The 20,265-nt window shown below is 35.2% G+C and overlaps 2 protein-coding genes across 2 annotated transcripts; both read right to left on the reverse strand.

Annotated features, from left to right (window-relative positions):
- Positions 1-236: 236 nt before the first annotated feature.
- LOC114530426 (ATP-dependent DNA helicase pif1-like) lies at positions 237-2,022 on the reverse strand. Its single transcript, XM_028552045.1, has 4 exons — positions 1,925-2,022; positions 1,222-1,419; positions 784-1,172; positions 237-667 (listed from the first exon to the last, which is right to left on the reverse strand). The coding sequence occupies exons 1-4, from the start codon at positions 2,020-2,022 to the stop codon at positions 237-239; spliced, it is 1,116 nt and encodes a 371-aa protein (XP_028407846.1).
- A 9,460-nt stretch (positions 2,023-11,482) lies between these two features.
- Positions 11,483-13,450, reverse strand: LOC114530427 (rho-associated protein kinase 2-like). The gene is made up of 2 exons (XM_028552046.1): positions 13,355-13,450; positions 11,483-13,288 (listed from the first exon to the last, which is right to left on the reverse strand). Exon 2 carries the CDS (start codon positions 13,259-13,261, stop codon positions 11,483-11,485), a length of 1,779 nt encoding a protein of 592 aa, XP_028407847.1. The 5' UTR covers positions 13,262-13,288; positions 13,355-13,450.
- Positions 13,451-20,265: the final 6,815 nt, after the last annotated feature.

Raw genomic sequence — 20,265 nt, forward strand, 5'->3', positions numbered from 1 at the left:
GTCAGCAATATGAAGATGCAATGACCTAACATTTTAGAATAATACCTTAAATGTCTCAGTAGAATCTTTATAGAGAAATGGAAGATGGCTTTTAAGTACAGAATTTTCTCTTAGTCTTGTCATTTCCTCTTGTACCTTTTTGCTCACTGCTATCTTATTTTCGTTTAAATTAAGAATATGCATTCCCGAAATGCTTCTAAGTCTGCTAAGTGCAACGTAATGCATGTGCTCTCGCTTTAACGATGGAAGGTCAACAAATGGTCAACTAATGTATCTCCTTGACAACGGTGAATAGTCTTCGCTGCAGATGGTCGTAAAGGAAACTGTCTGCGAAGAACTTGTATTTTATTTTTAGTGAACTGTCTTTTTATCTCAAGAATTGAAACCCACATTTTTTCTATACTCTGATTGTAAAGATAAGAGTATTCTCTGCGATAATCATTCCCAATATTTTGTTCTTGAAATAGAACCCAGATAATACTTGGTCTGGACGAACCTTCCACGCGGAAATCGATTTTCTTGATGATACATTCAGCACCATTAGTCATACCATCTACAACTGATACGTTTGTTGTGAGATCATACTTAGCTTCTTTAAGAATTGAACACACTGAGTACAGGCCCATAGTTTTCGAAGGATCTTTGGGATTTGCTTTTTGATTCTTTCCTTTATGTCGTCAGATAAATCTCCAAGCACAATGTCTATTGCTTTAATGTTCACTTTCTCGTTTAAAGATTTTTGAAAAACGTCGTGATTATGTTGATCAACTGCCATATTAGTACTAAATAAATGAGTTGACGATATTGGGTAATTATTTAAAACTCTTTCTTTTAAAACTTTAAGATCAGCTTCAGTATGATTTCCTTCTCTGATGCGATTCAAGATTTCAGCAAACTCTTTGTCTTCTCTTTGCCTCATAACTTCTGATAATTCAAACATTTGAAAGTATTTTTGCCAGAGATTTGTTGCTAATGCAGCATAACCGTCTTTTGAATTCTCAAATATCCAATTATCAAATACAGGTTTCAGTTGAAACAAGTCGCCAACGGCTATTATACTAAGACCGCCAAATGGTTCTTTTGTCCCCATGATTTGTTGCAATCGTAAGTCAACAAAAGTAAACATAGCACTGCCAACCATAGATATTTCGTCAATAAAGATAACTTGCATTCTGTGTAACTGAGATCTTATTGTATTCAACCGGTCTCTATCTAGTATACAATAATCCTCTGTTCGCTGGAATTTTGAAAGCGGAGTGAAGGGTATTTCCTCTTATGTTAAAAGCAGCTTTGCCAGTTGGGGCAACTTTTACAACACTGACATCATCAGGATCATTCTGAGGTCGAGAATTTAAGTATCTTATAAGAGCTTCATACAAACTGTTAGTGACAGTACTTTTACCTATACCAGCACCTCCGCTTAAAAACAATCTCATTGGAGGCTTATCAGTCTTGATAGAGTTTAGTACATGGTAAAAAAACTCTTTTTGTTCAACATTAAGTGACTGGACGAGTCTTCTAAAATCCACATCATTCAGCCTTTTGACAACAAGTTCTTCATTATCGTTTGTTCTGGGATATATACCGATATCAATGATCAAGTCATATTGGGCATGTTGTTTATCTTTTCCAGGATCGAAGCAACCGAATAATTCACTTTCTTTCGGGCCAATTTAAGTATTGCTGTTTCGATAAATTTAACTTTTTGAGAAACTCGTCAAAGGACATGGTTTCATCAGCTTTAATAGAGTTTAATAAAGTATGTATTCGTTCTAAAGCTTTCTTTAGTATATCCAAGATTTTTTCGTCTAGATCAGTTTCATATAAAGGCTCTAAAATCATAGTTCTTGGCATCGGTGGCAACGGAAAATTAAATCTGCAGACCGCTTTTCCTCTTTTTTTGCATGTTTTTGAATGTTTATGCCTCTGCAGATTAACAAGTTGAGATAAACCATCTTTCTCAGCTTTACAAGAAAGGTATCTATCTACAAATTTGACAATATCTTCATCAGAGTCTGCCATATTCAGGTGCGTTTTTGATCCAGAACAATCCAGGGGCGGATCTGGCCGAAAATCTGACTGTATCACCGACTAGGTCTCGCATAACTAGGGGGGTCTGGGGGCATGCCCCCTGCGGAAAATTTTTGAAACTGGAAGCCCGGAGATGCCATTTCCCGCGATTTGAGCGTACTTTTCCTGATATATTTTTTACCAAAATTTTCGGCTTTTCTCAGCAAAGAAGATTTTTCCCGGCTTTAAATTGCGTACTTAAAAAAATTATTAGGATTATGATTATATATTCTTATCAAATTGATAAATTTGGAAGTTGCAGTAAATTAAAGGTAGTTCTACTCCCAGCAGTCATTGACTAGACTCATATAATGTTAAGGTTATTCATGGGGCATAGTGGTATCATATTTCCCATTGTGAGCATTTCATATTTCACAGTCAAAATTTTAGAGCAAACTCCGTTTCATAAACTCATAGCTATTAAAACTAGATGGACAGAGCTTAGGAAATGATTCAGGCAAATTTCTAACGACAGTAACGACTTTAGTACTATTTCTATTAGCATACCAGCCTTAAGAAAATATTAATATTAGCGGCTTTAACATAAACACGTGCATTGATCCTAACGCGATGCTATTATTGTATACATATCAAACATGAATATTAATTTAACCATGCAGATTTTCCACTCATAATGCAAATTAACTTCACAAAATCATCACAACGAATAAGATATTAATATATTCACAAAGCTTTGTAATTACCTGACGGGATAATGGTTATAAGAGCGCAATCGCTGGCTTTCGGGTAACTGTAGCTCCGCATATTGACATGTGTATATCTCGCGATTTATTCCCGTCTTTGAGCAGCAGAAAAATCATTCTCGCATGAATTTTGATATTCGTTAGCTCTTCGACCTTCTCAGCCAAAGAATTTCGCTTATTGAGCGCACAGTTCAACTTGTCTAACAGAGCGCGTGATGCCACGATAGCCAGATAAACTGCGTATAGACTTAGTTTGCTTGTAATGAGACTTGCGCCTTTTGCGTGGAATGTTGGACATCGTTCAAATCGAGCAATGTAGCTGACTCAGCATCTGACTGTATCAAACTGTATCAGTGATCGCGATTCTGATTGGTTTGATACAGTCGAACGGTCTAAATATAGCTTATACCCCCCCGCTGACTGTATCAAAAATGTTCTATTTTTATCTCAACTGCTACGACGATGTCTTTCTGAGTTATGTTATTGAGTTAAACGAAGAAGCAAACTCCCAAAAAGCGGGCTTGTTAGCAGGTAGAAGTGAACCGTAGGCTGGCGAATGCGAAATGCCAAAAATTGCTCCGTAACCGCTTCTCAGCTTGTGAAGCGAAAAAGCGATTTCTAAATGATGTAAAATGATGAAATAAAAGCATTTATAAATATTAATATAGGAATTCTTACAGTCAAAAGATATTATTTTCGGCAAAATCTGACTGTATTATTTGATACAGTTGATATAGTCTAGATCCGCCCCTGCAATCCATGGATATGTGGAGAACCTCTTTGCTGGAATTCAACACGATAGAAAAAATCAACAACCTCTCCGATTGGATGACATGAACTTTTAATAAAATTGTGAATAAATAATTGAACCATGTGGTCAAAATTCCGTGCACATGTTACTGGATCTTTTTGTATTAGCTCAGACTTCTTTTGCCAAGTCATTTTTGTAATATCATCGTCAGTATAGTTTTTTTTGTCAATTAAACGACCAAGGATTTTAATCAAATGGCTCCAACGCGTTTCAGCAGCTGAAAATGAACAGAACCATGTAGGTGTCCCAAGCTGACGAATCATTGCAAATAGATCTTTCTTACATCTTTCAAAGTATAGAGGAGAACCTCTTAAATTTCGTAAGACTCTAAATCCTTCATCTAAATTGATAAGTTTGTTAACAGAACTTTCCAATTTTAAATCCCCAGCTGTGTAAGTTTTACCTTTGGTTTTACATTTACGTAATGATAAACTTGCGCTGCCTTGAATTTGTCTGATTTGCAACTTTTTTAATTTAAAAAAAAATGTTCGGTACACACTGGGCAACCCTCCTATCTTGACTTCGAAGTTCCCATTTACAAATCGTACTATAGTGGACAGGGACAAGTCTTTCACTGTTATCAGCTTGTTTTTGGCCACAGTAAATTGTTGGGAAGGATAGAAATTCAGCATCTTTATTGCGTTCGACGAAGGAGAACGCTTCCTAATCGTGACGTCACGGCTGGATGCTATGTCCTTTTGAGATTTTTGGATGTAACATTTGCCTCGCTTTCGTGTATATGACGGATTTGCCTCGGTTTCGTGCTGCGTCTTAATTCCCATGTGCTCGTCTTGAGTTGATTTACATATATCGAAGACAAATTTCAGGATTGCTGTTTTCGGCTTTTATTGTGAAGGTAAGTGGAGTTTTGTTATTTTCTTTACATATGTCAGTGTTAAGTATGATTAAAGATACTTATCAAAGCATCAAGAATTTGTCTTGCAGTGTTTTATCGATTAGAAATCCAACATTTCAATTCGCTATCAAACCACATTCGTTTTGTCAGCTAGAATTCGCAGATTTAACTTCGCTCTGCTTAACAAAGGGTTTGGATGCAAGTCCATTAATTTCGTCATTGAATGCTGAAGAAGTGAATGTTGTCAAGCATTTGAATATGCAGAGTTGTGTTGAAAAATGTGAGTTTCAAAGCATGAAAAATAAATACACAAATCCCAGTTATTTGGCTGGGTTGCCTTTGGGCAAAAAGACCATGTCTATAGTAGGTGGTCACACAAATAAATACACAAATCCCAGTTATTTGGCTGGGTTGCCTTTGGGCAAAAAGACCATGTCTATAGTAGGTGGTCACACAAATAAATACACAAATCCCAGTTATTTGGCTGGGTTGCCTTTAGGCAAAAAGACCATGTCTATAGTAGGTGGTCACACAAATAAATACACAAATCCCAGTTATTTGGCTGGGTTGCTTTTGGACAAAAAGACCATGTCTATAGTAGGTGGTCACACAAATAAATACACAAATCCCAGTTATTTGGCTGGGTTGCCTTTGGGCAAAAGACCATGTCTATAGTAGGTGGTCACACAAATAAATACACAAATCCCAGTTATTTGGCTGGGTTGCCTTTAGGCAAAAAGACCATGTCTATAGTAGGTGGTCACACAGATAGATACACAAATCTCAGTTATTTTGTTGAAACAATGAATTTATTTAGTAATCATAGACAAGCAGAGCGAAGTTATCTTTTGCCATGTTTTATTACCAAAAATGACATGTGTGCTACCAATGAAATTTCTGATGCTTTGATAAATTGTGTTGGAACCTTTGTGAGAGAAATATATTATAATAGATTATGTGGTGGTATGTATTCAGATGACAGCAATTTTCCCTGGAATGTTTTGGAAAATAAGTTAGCTTTAATAGGTCGAGTGCCATATGATTGTGGAAGTTCACCTGGTGATTGCTTTTTTGCATCCTTACCACATGATCTTTATAAAAATCCTGATTGCCATCTTGATATTCGTAGTGCAGGCATTACACATTTGGTGCATAATCCTGAGTTATATATTGAAAGTCTTGCAAATATTTCATGGGAGAATTATATTGAAGATATGTCACAACCTGGAACATGGTGTGATAATATCATTATTCAAGCAGTAGCAAATGCTTTAAGCTGCACTATTCATATTACTGATTCCAGTCCAAATGCTAATGCAACCATTGTAAACCCAATTAGTGTACACCAGAGGCAAAAAATTGTATTCCTAGGTTATATAACTGGTGTACATTATGTTCCGACTTTACCAAATGAAAGTGTGGGTAATCAGACAGATAGTAAAAGAAAGGAAATGCTGGAGAAAAGGAGAGTTTATGCCAAAAAAAGGCGATCTGATGAAACTGCGAATGCAAAAAAGATTCGGCTTGACAAAGTGGCAGAGCAAAAAAAATCAAAAAAGGCTAGTGAAACTGCACAGAGTGTCACGCAGTCTAAATATCTAAATGAATTTGATGCTGTGAAAAATGAACCACTGCATGATCAATGTTGGGCAAAATGTAACATGAAACAATTTCATAAATCTGTACAATATTTTATATTCCAATGCACAGTTTGCAAAGAGGCATGGCCAATTACCACTAAACCAAAATCCCTTGGTAGCTATTTGTGCTCTCGCTGTTCTAGGGATAAAAACACACCAAAAAAATTTTCTGATGCTAACAGCATGATTCCAGGACCAGTACCAGTTGAGTTGCAAGGCCTAACTCAAACTGAAGAAATGCTCATTGCTCGAGCTCTGCCTATAATGAGGGTTTATATCAAACCAGGTGGGCAAATGGGGTATTCAGGGCATTGCATTAATTTGCCTCAACATATCGAAGAGATCGCATCATTTCTGCCAAGATATCCCAGGGACTTGTCTATTATTGTAGTTAAGATGAAGGGTAAAGATAACACATTCAAAGATGTTAAAGTCAGAAGAGAGAAAGTGCATCATGCATTGCTATGGCTTTTGAGAAATAATCCGCATTATACTAATGTGACTATCAATCAACATGCTTTGGAATCACTCCCTATTGATGGTGTTCCATCTGATATAATGACAGTTGCGTCTGAAAATGATATTTTATCAGATGAAAATATTTTGCCTCACTTAGGCCCTTGCAGTGATAACAATGAAGACAAAGTCTACGATGAGACAACAGAAACGAGTAGCTTTATGCCAGCCTGTGAAAAACAGAAAACAGAAGTAGATGCAATAAAAAATCAATTATTTCCAAATGAGCCAATGAACTGGCCCACTATTGATAACTTACCTATAAATGAATATCAGACATCATTTCTGGCTACATTGGCATTTCCTACATTATTTCGCACAGGTAAAGGGGATCCAACAAATCCATCACTTTTAAAGGACATTCCCTTAGGTGAGAAAGTAAAGCATCTTGTTAAATTTGCTGAGCAGATTAATGGCAAATGGATTTTTTGATTTGCCAGTCATCCTAGGTTTTGTTATTGGGCATTTAATATGATACAGAGAAAACGAACCTTGCAACAAAGTGGAATGTTTCTTAAGCAAAATCCAGGTGAAGCTCACTTGACAATAGATGAACTGCGTGAAATGGCAGCAGGTGATAACAGTAATGCATTTATTTCTAAGATATCTCGATATGTAGCAAATATTGCTGGCTCTAATGCTTACTGGTATAAGGTGAGAGAAGATCTCAAAGCCATTGTAACAACTGTTGGGACTCCTACTTTTTTTTTTGCATTTTCTTCGGCTGATATGCATTGGCCAGAGTTGCATAGGCTATTAGGAAATAAAAATGGCACTAGTGAAGAAAGGCGACAAGCTGTGATAAAAAATCCACATTTAGTAGATTGGTTTTTTACACAAAGAGTAGAAAGCTTTATCAAACACTGGTTGTACAAAACACTTGATGCAAAGTGGCACTAGTATAGATTTGAATACCAGGCAAGAGGAAGCATACATTACCATGGCATTGCTAAACTAAACAACGACCCTGGTTTGTGTGATCTCACCAAGACTGCCCTTAAAGGATTCCTAGCTCAAAAATACAAAGATGAGAACAAAGATAAAAATACATCTGAGCTTGACAATGATATTATTATTGGTAACAAAGCTGCTGAAACAGCTTGTAAGTATGTTGCAGTGGCGTAGCCAGAACGATAATTGGGGGGGCCAATATTCATATATTCGTGATACGCAGGATTAATTTCTTTTCAAATCAATTGTCTTTACAGTCTATTAACATGAATATATGAATATGGGCCCCCCCAATTATCGATGCTGGCTACGCCACTGGTATGTTGACTGGTTGCTTTCCACAGTTAATCCAAATCCACCAGACAATGCTTTATGGGTAAGACCAAGAATTCATCCATGTCAAAAGGATTATCAGGATGTTGCAGATTGTGATATGCATGATGATTTTTGTGATCTGTTAAATATGGTTCAGCGCCATACACGTTGTAGTACTAGCTATTGTCTAAGAAAAAAGACAACAGATTCTGAACCAAAATGTAGGTTCAATTTTCCAATGGATACATGCTCTAAAACAAGGTTAGACTTTGAAGAAGTTCATACTAAAGGTAATGAGCCACAATATAAGGCAAGAATTATTACCAGAAGAAATGATTCTCGGCTAAATAACAGCCAGCAGCTTCAACTACAAGGTTGGAGAGCCAATTGTGACATACAAGTAGTCATCGACCATTATGCTTGTGTTGAGTACCTCAATCAATCAATCAATCAAAACTTTATTTAAGCACGGTAAAATCTACAGTATAAAAAGTGGGCTATAATTATATACATTCATTAGATATTTAGGGACAAAATTACTAAATACAACACAATACAATACAATTTAAAATACAGATATATAAACTGATTTACAAGATTGCCGTGCGAGAGTCTGTTTTATAGGGAAAAAATGTTGTCAATCTCCCTTTTAAATTGGTTAAGAGAGCATAATGCTCGTACATTTTGAGGTAACTCATTCCACAACACCGCGCCACTATAACTAAAACTTCGTTTAGCATAATTTGTTCGCGGTTTTGGTACAAATAAAGCATTTTCAGAGTTTCTCAAATTGTATCCTGTGCTGTGGAATTCAAATAAATTACGGAGATAATTCGGTGTTAAATCGTTAAGAATTTTGAACATTATTACAGCCTTGTGTTTTTTCCGGCATGTCGAAAGATTGTCCCAACCTAGTTTAGTGAAAAGGTCGCTGGAACTTGCATCGTATCCAGATTTGGTAATTACCCTCGCTGCTCTATTTTGCAGTTTTTGCAATTTATCATTTAACGTGATATTTAAACCATCCCAAACTGAACTACAATAATCAAAATACGGTTGAATCAAAGCTCCGTAAATTTTGAGGGCAGTGCTTGTATCTATGAACTGGCGTATCCTTTTAAGAGCACCAATTGCCGACGCAACCTTTTTGGAAATGCCTTCAACGTGTCGCGCCCATACTAGGTGCTCATCAATTTGTAATCCTAATGATTTCGTATCTTTAACTCTCTTGATTATCTTCCCGTCAATTTCAATGTTTATTTGTTCATTATTGTGTATCATTAACCGTTGACGAGATCCAATTATCATAAATTCCGTTTTAGCGACATTTAGACTCAGTTTGTTAGCTATGAGCCATTGATTAAGATTTTTCAATTCAGAGTTAATTATTGATTCAAGCTCTGTTACAGATTTTGCCGCAATACTTATATTGGTATCATCAGCAAACATTCTCGGAGAGGCTCTTTCCAGACAATTAGGCAAATCGTTAATGTAAATTAAAAACAATAGTGGCCCCAAGTTGCTACCTTGAGGCACACCACAACTTATTTTAACAGCCTCAGATAATTCACCATTTACGCAACATCTTTGGCCACGGTTGCTTAGATATGATTCAAAGAGTTTGATGCCGCTTTGGTCAACACCATATATTCTTAACTTCCGTAAGAGAATGGTGTGATCAATGGTATCAAATGCTTTTTTGAGGTCGATAAAGACCACTCCATTGAGTAGGCCATTATCTATGTTGATTGACCATTTGTCCGTTGCTTCTAATAAGGCAGTTAATGTACTGTGCAATGATCGAAAACCGGATTGAATTTTGGATATCAAATTATTAGCATTTAAATACTCATATAGCTGATCAAAAATCAGTTTTTCAAAAATCTTAGCAACACATGAAATTACGGATATTGGTCGATAGTTGTCCATATCATCTTTTCTACCTTTCTTAAAAATCGGCGTAACTCTTGCTAACTTCCATTCCGTTGGGAATATGCCAGTAGTTATAATCTTATCAAATATTAGAGTTAATGATGGGGCAACGATTTCAGCTGCAAGTTTTAAAAGTTTGCAGGGTATTTTATCCAGACCTGATGCTTTCTTTTCGTTAATCGTTCTTAATTTACTACAAACTGTATTTATTGTGGGGGTGTCAATGAGAATGTGGTTTCAGTTGGCTCAATATAAACCTCCGGTTCCACAGCAGATGGTGGTATATCAGATGCTAAATTCTCACCTACTTTTGCAAAGTGAGAATTAAACATTTCGGCTATGTCCTTAGGCGCATTTATTGTTTCTTCGCCAATTGTAATATTAGATATGGTCTTATGACTAGAATTATTACGAGAGCTTAATTCATTAATAAGTTTCCAAGTTGACTTTGGATTGTTCTGGTTGGTCTCAAGGTTATCAGTAAAGTATTGACTTTTCACTTTTTTAATTTCATTATTCGTAGAGTTCCTTAATGATTTATATTGTTGCCAAATCAATGTGTCTCCAGTCATTTTTGCTTTCTTTTTCAAAAAATCTCTCTGGCGCATTTTTTGTTTTAATTGATTAGTTATCCAAGGGGATTTCTTTTTCCCAATTCTTTTTAATCTGAGTGGAGCATGTTTATCAATGCAATTAAGTAACATCCCTTTCCATCTTACCCACATTTCATTAGGTTCATTGCACAAATTTAATTCTAACCATTGCTGTTGTTTTAAATCTCCTATAAAGTTTCCTCTATGAAAATTTTTCATACTCCTTATTTCAACTAATCGCGCTTCCGCTTTCTTATAATGAACCTTATGTGTCATATAAACTAAAACATGATCACTTATGGAAAGATCAATTATACCTGAGTTTATGATCTTTGTTGGGGCATTTGTAACGCAAAGATCAATTAGCGTTGAGGAATATGGTGTAGTTCTAGTGGGTTCTTTAATTAGTTGTGTGAGGCCAAAAATTTCAAATATATCATTTAATTTATTAGCATTGGCTGATGTTGCTCCCGGCATAAGGTCCACATTTATGTCACCTAATAGAAAGTAGTCATGATTCGTCAAATCTACCTTCTGTATTATTTTCTCAAAATAATCAAAGTAATACGTTGGCAGATCTGGAGGTCGATACCAAGTGCTAATTAAAAGAGATTTAGACCGAGGCTTAGTTATTTCAACTGTTAAATATTCTAAATCGTCAGAGCTTAAATCATCGCAAATTTTGTAATTAAGGTTGCATCTTACATAGAAACAAACACCACCCCCATGTCTCCCATTTGTTCTCCTATCTTTCCTTACTATTTCATAGCCGGGTATATGGACTTCGTTATCTCCAATTAAAGAATCAAGCTTTGTTTCGTTAATTGAGATAACATCAATATCAGATTCTTTCATAAATATTCGAAATTCATCAATATGCGCAAAAAGGCTATTAATATTTAGTGAGGCCATAACTAGACCTTTGCCAAATGGTTTATAATTAATATTAGTACACTTACGATTTACACTCGGTAGCACCGATTCAGACTCCCGCACAGCAGATTGGTCGTCCACACTACCTATTATTGACGTGTTCGCCAGATCATTGTTATTTGTGGCATAAGTACTCTTTTCCGCGTTATATAACGATTTGTCTAACGATGAATTCTTTTCCTTGGCGTCTGTGGTATGATCATCCTCAGAAGCTCCCCCAGATGATGAAGTTCCTTCGGAAAATCCTCAACAGTTGGATGTGAAAGTCGCCGAAGAAATTTGATAAAATGGACAGCCAGGAGCGCTGATCCCTTTGTATTAAGGTGTAACTTAGAGCCATTGAGGCAGGATTCGTCTATGTTCTTATTTGCGATGAATGTATATCCTTTTTTCTTGCATAGATTGTATAGTAATTTATTGGTTTCATGAATCTTTGTTGCTACGTCAATATCTCCTCTCGATATTAGGCCAGATATTGCGATTCTGGCATCTTTAAACTTGTTTTGTACTGTGGAGCTTAGATGCTTAATATTGTCGCAGCATTCTTTACTCGAGTTCTGTATTAAGTTATTCGTTCCAGCGTGTATGATAACATCTGTGGGAGAGGAATGCACATGAGCTTTTTGGAATTCATTTGCTATTTCCTCAGCTCTTTTCCCAGCTCTTTTTCGAACTGAGCTTTTTGATATCTTGTGAGGATTAATATCCTTGATCATTGAATCTCCAATTAGTAGGATGTTTCGCTTGGATTTTGTGCCTTTATAAGTTGTGTTAGTGTTCTCATTCCGATGACCAGTTTCCAAGGTTTTGTCTAAAGATACTTTGCTCACAGAATCATTGGCATCGTCTTCTTGATCACTGATGCTGAGGACTTCGTACCGATTCTTTGACTCAAAAACGCTTTCAGATGTATCTTTACTAGAGCTCTTTACTTTGGTATAATCCCGTTTCTGTGTTTTGCTTCCATCATTGAGGTCTTCTTGTAGGGATCTTGCAGCTGCTCTTAAACTATCGTTCTCAGTTTCCAGTTCTTTAATTCTCTCCCTCTCCGCCGGTAGAACTTTTTCACGTTGGACCAGCTTCAGTGAGGTCATCAGACTCGATTTCTCTTCCTGGAGGTCCAGTACTTTAGCTCTAGCTTCGGACAGAGATTGGAACAAGTTCCTATTTTTCTCTTTTAGCTCGTTATTTTCCCGGTTAAGTTGCAGTTTTTCCTTCCTTAACTCGTTAACAACGTCCTCTAAGACCAGGATAGCATATGCTTTGTTCTCTTTAGTTTCTTTAATTGTTGAAATTTCATCAGCAAGAGCCTCTAGTTTTTGAGTAACACTCTGGGTATATTTCTCTAGCTTAGATTCAATTTCGTAAACTTCTTTTGGGTTTTTGTTGAAGTTTGTACTATTTAAATTACTTGTGTAGTTTTGATCATTTAGCTGTATCTTATCAGTGTTCAGGTTACAGTCTCGTGAGTTTGTATGCAAATTACTGTCTGTTGACTCCGAGATGAAATGCAAATTCCCGATCTTTGAGCTTTGATGTTTTGCAATGGCTTCGCCGCCTGTTTGTGATTCGAGTAATTCGCTATCGCTTTCCACAGTCTCTCTCGTTTCGGTCAAGGGTTCACCGTCCGCTATGTGTTCAGATGCTGCCTTATTAGTTAGATATATGTCTTTGACTAGGTCTTTGATTTTCAGAGAGGCTTCGCCTTCGAATGACAATACTAACGATTTCTTCGAGTATTTTATTGTTATTTCATCGCTGCTAAAGAGCTTAGTTGATCCACCAGGTGATGTCCAGTTGCCTCCTAAACCCAAGCGCAGCTCGGTAAAAGCTTTCAGATCTTCGAAGGAGCCATTCCATTTGATTTTTGATCCCTCGACTACGAGTTGATTGTTGATAGTCGGTTGAGTCGAAGATTCGCTTTGATTTATACTCGCCATGGTGTAGGCAAATTAAAACCGTAATATGTACTAAGCCAATTGTAGTTAGAAATTTTTTAATATGTAAATTTTTTAATATGTATTTCGTAATATGTACTAAGCCAATTGTAGTTAGAAATTTTTTAACAGCAGCAATTACTTGGCGAATTCACAATATTTTCAGCGGAGCCCAAAGTACACGTCTACACACGACCACGAGGTCACCTCACTAAGTATGCTGCTAAGGGTGAACCCAGAACACCTATGCTTAAAGCAGCATTCAACAAAATCATGAATAATGCTCCAAGCAATGATAATCCTCACAAAGCTATTAAAAAAGTTGTTATGAAAACTATTGGTGAAAGAGATTATGCTGCACAAGAAACAATGCACCATTTGCTCTCACTAAAGCTTCACAGCTCTAGCTTTAGAGTAATACCAGTTAGTTTAAATGGCTCTCGTAGGATTAACACATCAACACAAGAAGCAGACGTTTGCTCAAGCAATTCTCTTTTTGATGTCCATGCTAATCGTGCACAATACAATAATGCAACTGTTACAACCAAATTAAATTTTGTTCAGTTTGCAACACAGTTTAGGGTTGTGAATAACAAGCTAACCAGACTTCCAGATGATGTTATTCCTAGAATTTTTCCAAACTATTCATGTAATCCAAGAGGGTCAAATTTTCCTCAGTATTGCAAATATCAGTTGTTAAGATACAAGCCTTGGAAAATAACACAAGAAAATGCTTGGGATAATGAAGAATCATCAGATGAAAACATGATAAATAAATGGCAAGAATTTCTTCAGACAGCATATGCAAAGGAAAATGTCCCTGACTGGTTTGACAAACTTCAATCAGTTGTTCAAAGCCAACAAGAATCAGAAAATCTGAATGTTGATGAACAACCTGAAAATATTCGTGAAGAGTGGATGATCATATCTGATTTACATATGCCTTTCTCTGATTCATGCCAAACAAATGTAGAAATTGCTTATGAATGGAACAGTGATAGGGCTAATTATTCTGAGCAACACATTGGTGAAATGCCAGTGAGGATAAAAAATATGAGAGAGGGTAGTGATCAAGTCACACATGAAAACAATGAAAACATAGATGTTGATACCTTCAGTGAAATGCAAGAACTTGCATACAACATTGTCAGGTCTCACTTTAATGACATATCTTTAAATAGAACCCCACTTGGACTCATTATTAATGGAGTAGCAGGTACTGGTAAGAGTTACCTTATTAATGCTATCCGTACACTGCTTGGTCCCAAATGTGCAGTCACAGCGACAACTGGTAAAGCTGCCTTCAATATAAATGGGGTAACAGTGCACTCTCTTTTAAAGTTGCCAGTTGGCTCAAGGGGAAATAAGAATATTACAGGCCAGAATTTGATTAGATTACAAGAGTCTTTACATAACATTGATTATATTGTAATTGATGAATATTCAATGCTTGGTCAAGTAACATTTGGCTGGATAGATAGCCGATTAAAACAATCATCTGGATTACAAGATAAACTGCTTGGCGGCAAATCAGTTATCTTATGTGGAGATCCAGCTCAGCTGCCCCCTGTGGCAGATAAACCACTCTATCATGCAACACCAACCAATGGTATTGGTGAACAGGGTTATCTAACATATAAGATGTTTGATAATGTTGTAAAACTCAATGTTAACCAGCGTGTACAGGGACATAATGCAGAACAAACACGCTTTAGAGAATTGCTCTTGAGATTAAGAAAAGGAGAATCAAATTTAGATGACTGGAAACTGTTATTAACTAGACAGCCATCAAATGACAGTCATCTCCAATTCCAACAGTGGATGGATGATTACGTATTCATCCGTGACTATATTACAAAGCGTTTTAAGATACGTAAATTCATAACAACGCAGGCGTTTCTGGTCAAACGGAGGCATTTCTGGCCTTTCTATAAAGGTGGTTATCGGTGAAACCAGTGAAACATGATAGCAATCATACTACAAAATTGCAATTGATTATGATGGCGGATAAACAACAAGCCACCAAGCGCGCTGCGCAAAATTTAAATAATAGTAACCTTTGTACGCCCGCAAAACCAGTCAAATCTAAAATTCCAAAGTATAACACACCAGAGAAACGATTGGAAGATAATGAAGGGAAAAAAGAAGTGGACATGGGGCAAATACAGCAAATGTTCGAAAGCATGATGATGAAATTGGAGAAACTTGACTCCATTGAATTCGACGTGAAAGAAATAAAAAAATCTTTAGAATTCGCGCATGCTGAGATAGATGACCTGAAAAAGGAAAACGAGAAAATGAAAGACAACCAAGATAAAGCCAGGGAGAGAATAGAAAAACTGGAACATGACAACGTTACAATGCGCAACAAAATAGTTGACCTGCAAGCGAGATCGATTCTTCAACATACCAGAGCGTGATCAAGAAAATACCACTGATATTATCCACGAGCTAATTGAAACGAAAATGGGAATGACAGACGCAAAGGAAAAAGTAAAGATTGACTGGTCTCATCGAATTGGACGAAAAAGACAAGGAAATTGTAAACCGCGACCAATTGTAGTCAAATTCAACTTCCATCAAGACCGAGAACACGTGCGGTTAAATGCGAAAAAACTTAGAGGCACTAATATCGGTGTATCTGAACAATTTCCCGAAGAAATCGAAAAAATTAGAAAGACACTATATCCTGAGCTAAAAAAAGCTAAAGCAGAAGGAAAAAAAGCCAAAATTGTAAGAGATAAACTCATCATTGAAGGGCAAGTCTTTTATAATAATTCTTAATCATTTGAAACCTAATACTAGTGATAATAGTCTTTATAACAAAGGCAAAGGCCTACGTTATACAAATTAGCTCTCATAAATCACATACAATCCAGTTTAGGTATTATACAAATATTATACTATAAAGCCTTTAGATGACCACCCTTAACAGTGATCACAAGAAGAAATGTTCTTCTTGTTTCAAAAATATTAGTAAAACACAAACATGTATCCAATGTCTCACATGCAGTAATTGGTTTCATGCTGTGTCCACATGCACAGAATCTTTCAACACTAGCATAGACATGCATAATAACACAACCGATTTATGCCAACATTGCTTAGCTAATTCTTTACCTTTTCAAACACTTGATGATCTAAACTACGAATTTACTGTTTTAAATGGAAAAAACATTAATGAAGACGAAATGGATAGACTAAGGCATTTGAAATTCAACCCTTTCGACGTGAGTAATAATATTGCTCTATTTGAAAACAACAATATAAATCTTGACAAACTGTCAAATATAAACTGTGAATATTATTTACCAAATGACTTCAATGAACAAGTAAACAAAGCAAATCTAAATAAGAACTTTTCGATAATGCACTTAAACATTAGAAGCATAATAAATAAATTTGACTCTTTCAAACAATTAATATTATATTCAATGATTAAACCGATTCAGATAATAGGACTGACTGAAACCTGGATTAACGAAACTAACGAATATCTTTTTAAACTAAAAGATTATAATTTTGAAAATGTAAACAGGTCGGTTAAAACTGGAGGAGGAGTAGGTATGTATATTGCAAATGAATTAAAATACAAAACACGCACTGACCTAAACACAAGCATTGAAAATGTAATTGAATCTGTTTTTATTGAAATCGTAACAACTAATGGTAAAAATATAATTGTAGGTGTAATATACAGACCACCAAATAATAAAATCGACTCATTTGAAAATAAGATGAATGAAATACTTGGAAAAATAGATAAGGAAAACAAATTATGGTACCTTATGGGAGATTTTAATATTGACCTCTTAAAATCGGAAACTTGTAATTACACTGAAAGATTTCTAGAACAACTATTCACATCATCGTATATCCCACTTGTGCTAAGACCAACAAGAATAACTAATCACACAGCTACATTAATTGACAATATTTTCACTAACAATATAGAATCTATAGAATCCAGCATAAATGGGTTAATTTTTTTGCGATATTTCAGATCATTTACCAATATTTCATATACAGAACTCAAAAACATGCAATGTGAAAACATCAAAATTTGAATTTACCTATAAAAGGATTGTCAATGATGCCAATATTCAATCTTTTATTAACACAATTAAAAATATGTCATGGGAAAATGTACTTTCTATCAACAACACGACAGAGTCTTATAACAGATTTTTAAGCTAATTTTCAGCAGCTTATGATAAAACCTTTCCATTAAATAAGAAAATGACAAAAAGAAATATTGATAAAAATCGAAGCCCATGGATGACAATTTGCATCGCAAAATCAGTTAAGCAAAAAAATAAGCTATATAAAAAATACTTACACTACCCCACAGAGAAAAACAAAAAAACATATAAACAATACAAAAATAGATTAATCATGTAATAAAGACCGCAAAAAGAAATACTATGAAGAACAATTGATAAAATATAAACATGATACAAAGATTTTATGGAAAACACTAAATAAAATAATGAACAAACATAAGGAAATAGGTCGCTACAAAAGAATTTTATTGGGAATAGCCCTAGTGAGAAAATAACTGATCCAAACACAATAGCAAATACTTTCAATGAATATTTTGTAAATATTGGCCCAGAATTAGCAAAGAAAATTCCGAATAGTGAAAAATCCTTTGACAAATATCTTGTTAATAGCTGCAATAACAGTTTTTTTATTAGACCAATTACTAAATATGAACTAGAAACTGAGATTCATAATTTGAATTCAAAAAAGAGCCCAGGGTATGATGGTATAAGTCCACAAGTAATTAAGACAGTCGCCACAGAAATCTCGGAACCACTCTTACACATATTCAATTTGGCATTCCTAAATGGTACTATTCCTGATGGTTTAAAAAAAGCTCTAGTTACACCCATTTACAAAGCGAGTGAAAAAAATGAATTTAAGAATTATCGTCCCATTTCTGTTCTCACTTGTTTTTCTAAATTGTTGGAAAAGCTGGGGCCGGTTGTTCAAAAGCAGGTTAAATTTAACCCTGGGTTAGTGCTAAACCTGGGTTAAAATCCTTAATCCAAGGTTAGCTAAACCTGGGTTAAAACTGTGTTGTTCAAAGCAGGGTTAGCGGTAGGGTTAGTTAACCCAGGGTTAAAATATTTAACCTAAGATTAAATGTATTTTAAGGACTAAATTGGATATAAAACGTTTTCGATTGGTCAGTAAAAGAGCGTCAAAACTTTACCTGACGAGGATATATTGTCAGTCGAAAGATTATATGCCGCGAGGGCAGGGTCGCAGGGACGTTGTTTTGAACAGCAATTTCCGTGCATGGAATTTTGGAAAGATTCGAAATGAAAGGCCATTTTGTATGATAAAAAATGTTGATGTGAAATAAAATTAAGCAAATTATAAACAATCTATAATCTATTTTAAAACTTCAGGCATTCTTTGATTATTCAAAATTCAGGAACAAACGTAGCCTTACCATTTGCTGCCAATTAAAAAAATCGAATTTTGGCATCCGAAACAAATATTTCGATTACGATGTTTCAATTTGTACGGTTGTATTCATTTATCGTGTGTTGCATTGAAGTGAAGATAAATAAATCAATACATCAGCTGAAACCGAACGAATTCAAACTTAAATAATTCTTTGCTGTCGAAATTATTTGTAAAACCTTTCAAAAGTGTTTAATTCATGACGAATTATACGTGTTTACGTGTTTCAGCTCCTTATTCATCCATTTTGAATCGAATTTAATCCAGGATTAAAAAGTTAACCCACCTAGCTAGCAGGGTTAATTTTTTCATCAATTTTAACCCAGGGTTAACGCTAACCGAGCTTTGTGCAACGCAAATCAACTAAGGTTTAAAATTTAAACCTGGGTTAGGCATTTTTAACCCTGGGTTAGCGTTAACCGGCTTTTGAACAACCGGCCCCAGATGTATAAAAGGTTAATTAACCATCTAGAAAAAAATGCTATACTGACACAGCACCAGTATGGTTTTAGAGAAAATAGATCCACTGAGCTTGCAATAATTGAACTTGTTAACAGGATTACTAAAACTATCGACAAAGGTGAATATACAATAGGTATTTTTCTCGACTTGTCAAAAGCTTTTGACACAATCACAATATTTTGATTCAAAAACTTGAACATTATGGTATACGGGGAATAGCCAAATTGTGGTTTCAAGATTATTTAAGGAATAGAAAACAAATTGTTAAATACACTGAAACTAGATCAAAAGAAATGACAATCAAAAATGGTGTTCCGCAGGGATCAATTCTTGGACCAATTTTGTTTCTACTTTATATAAATGATATTGAAAATTGCAGTAAATTAATTTCTTTTATATTATTTGCAGATGACACTACTACTTTATGTAGTAACAAATGCCTGAAAACACTTTGTAATATTATACAAAAAGAAATTAGTAATGTCACCGAATGGTTAAATGTGAATAAATTATCTATAAACACAGCTAAAACGAAATTAATTTTATTCAGATCTTTAAATAAAAAACCAAATCGAACCATAAATATTAGAATAAATGGTAATGATATTGAACAGGTGAAGAACACAACCTTCCTTGGTATTATAATTGATGAATGTTTAACCTGGAAAGACCATATAGCTAAGGTGACAAAGAAAAATTAGAGGTGCAGGTATAATAGCTAAAATACGGCATTTCATAAACCGAAATTCTGTAAAACTAATATATTATGCATTAGTCTATCCATATTTGATTTATGGAAACCTAGCATGGGGTAATACTTACAAATATCGAATTGAAAAAATTTTTAAAACTCAAAAAAAAATTGTGCGTCTAATGACTTTCAAATCCTATCTAGATCATAGTGAGCCAATTTTTAAAGAATTAAACATCCTAGACATCTTCAAAATAAACGACTATTTAACTGCCTTATTCATGTTTCGATTCCACCGCCTTAAAAACTTACCAGATTTTTTTAAACACTATTTTATCACAAAAAACCAAATTCATGGACATAACACAAGAAATAGATC

This window comes from Dendronephthya gigantea, unplaced genomic scaffold (assembly GCF_004324835.1).
Source record: "Dendronephthya gigantea isolate DGI-Jeju-01 unplaced genomic scaffold, DenGig_1.0 000062F, whole genome shotgun sequence".
Lineage (NCBI taxonomy): Eukaryota > Metazoa > Cnidaria > Anthozoa > Malacalcyonacea > Nephtheidae > Dendronephthya > Dendronephthya gigantea.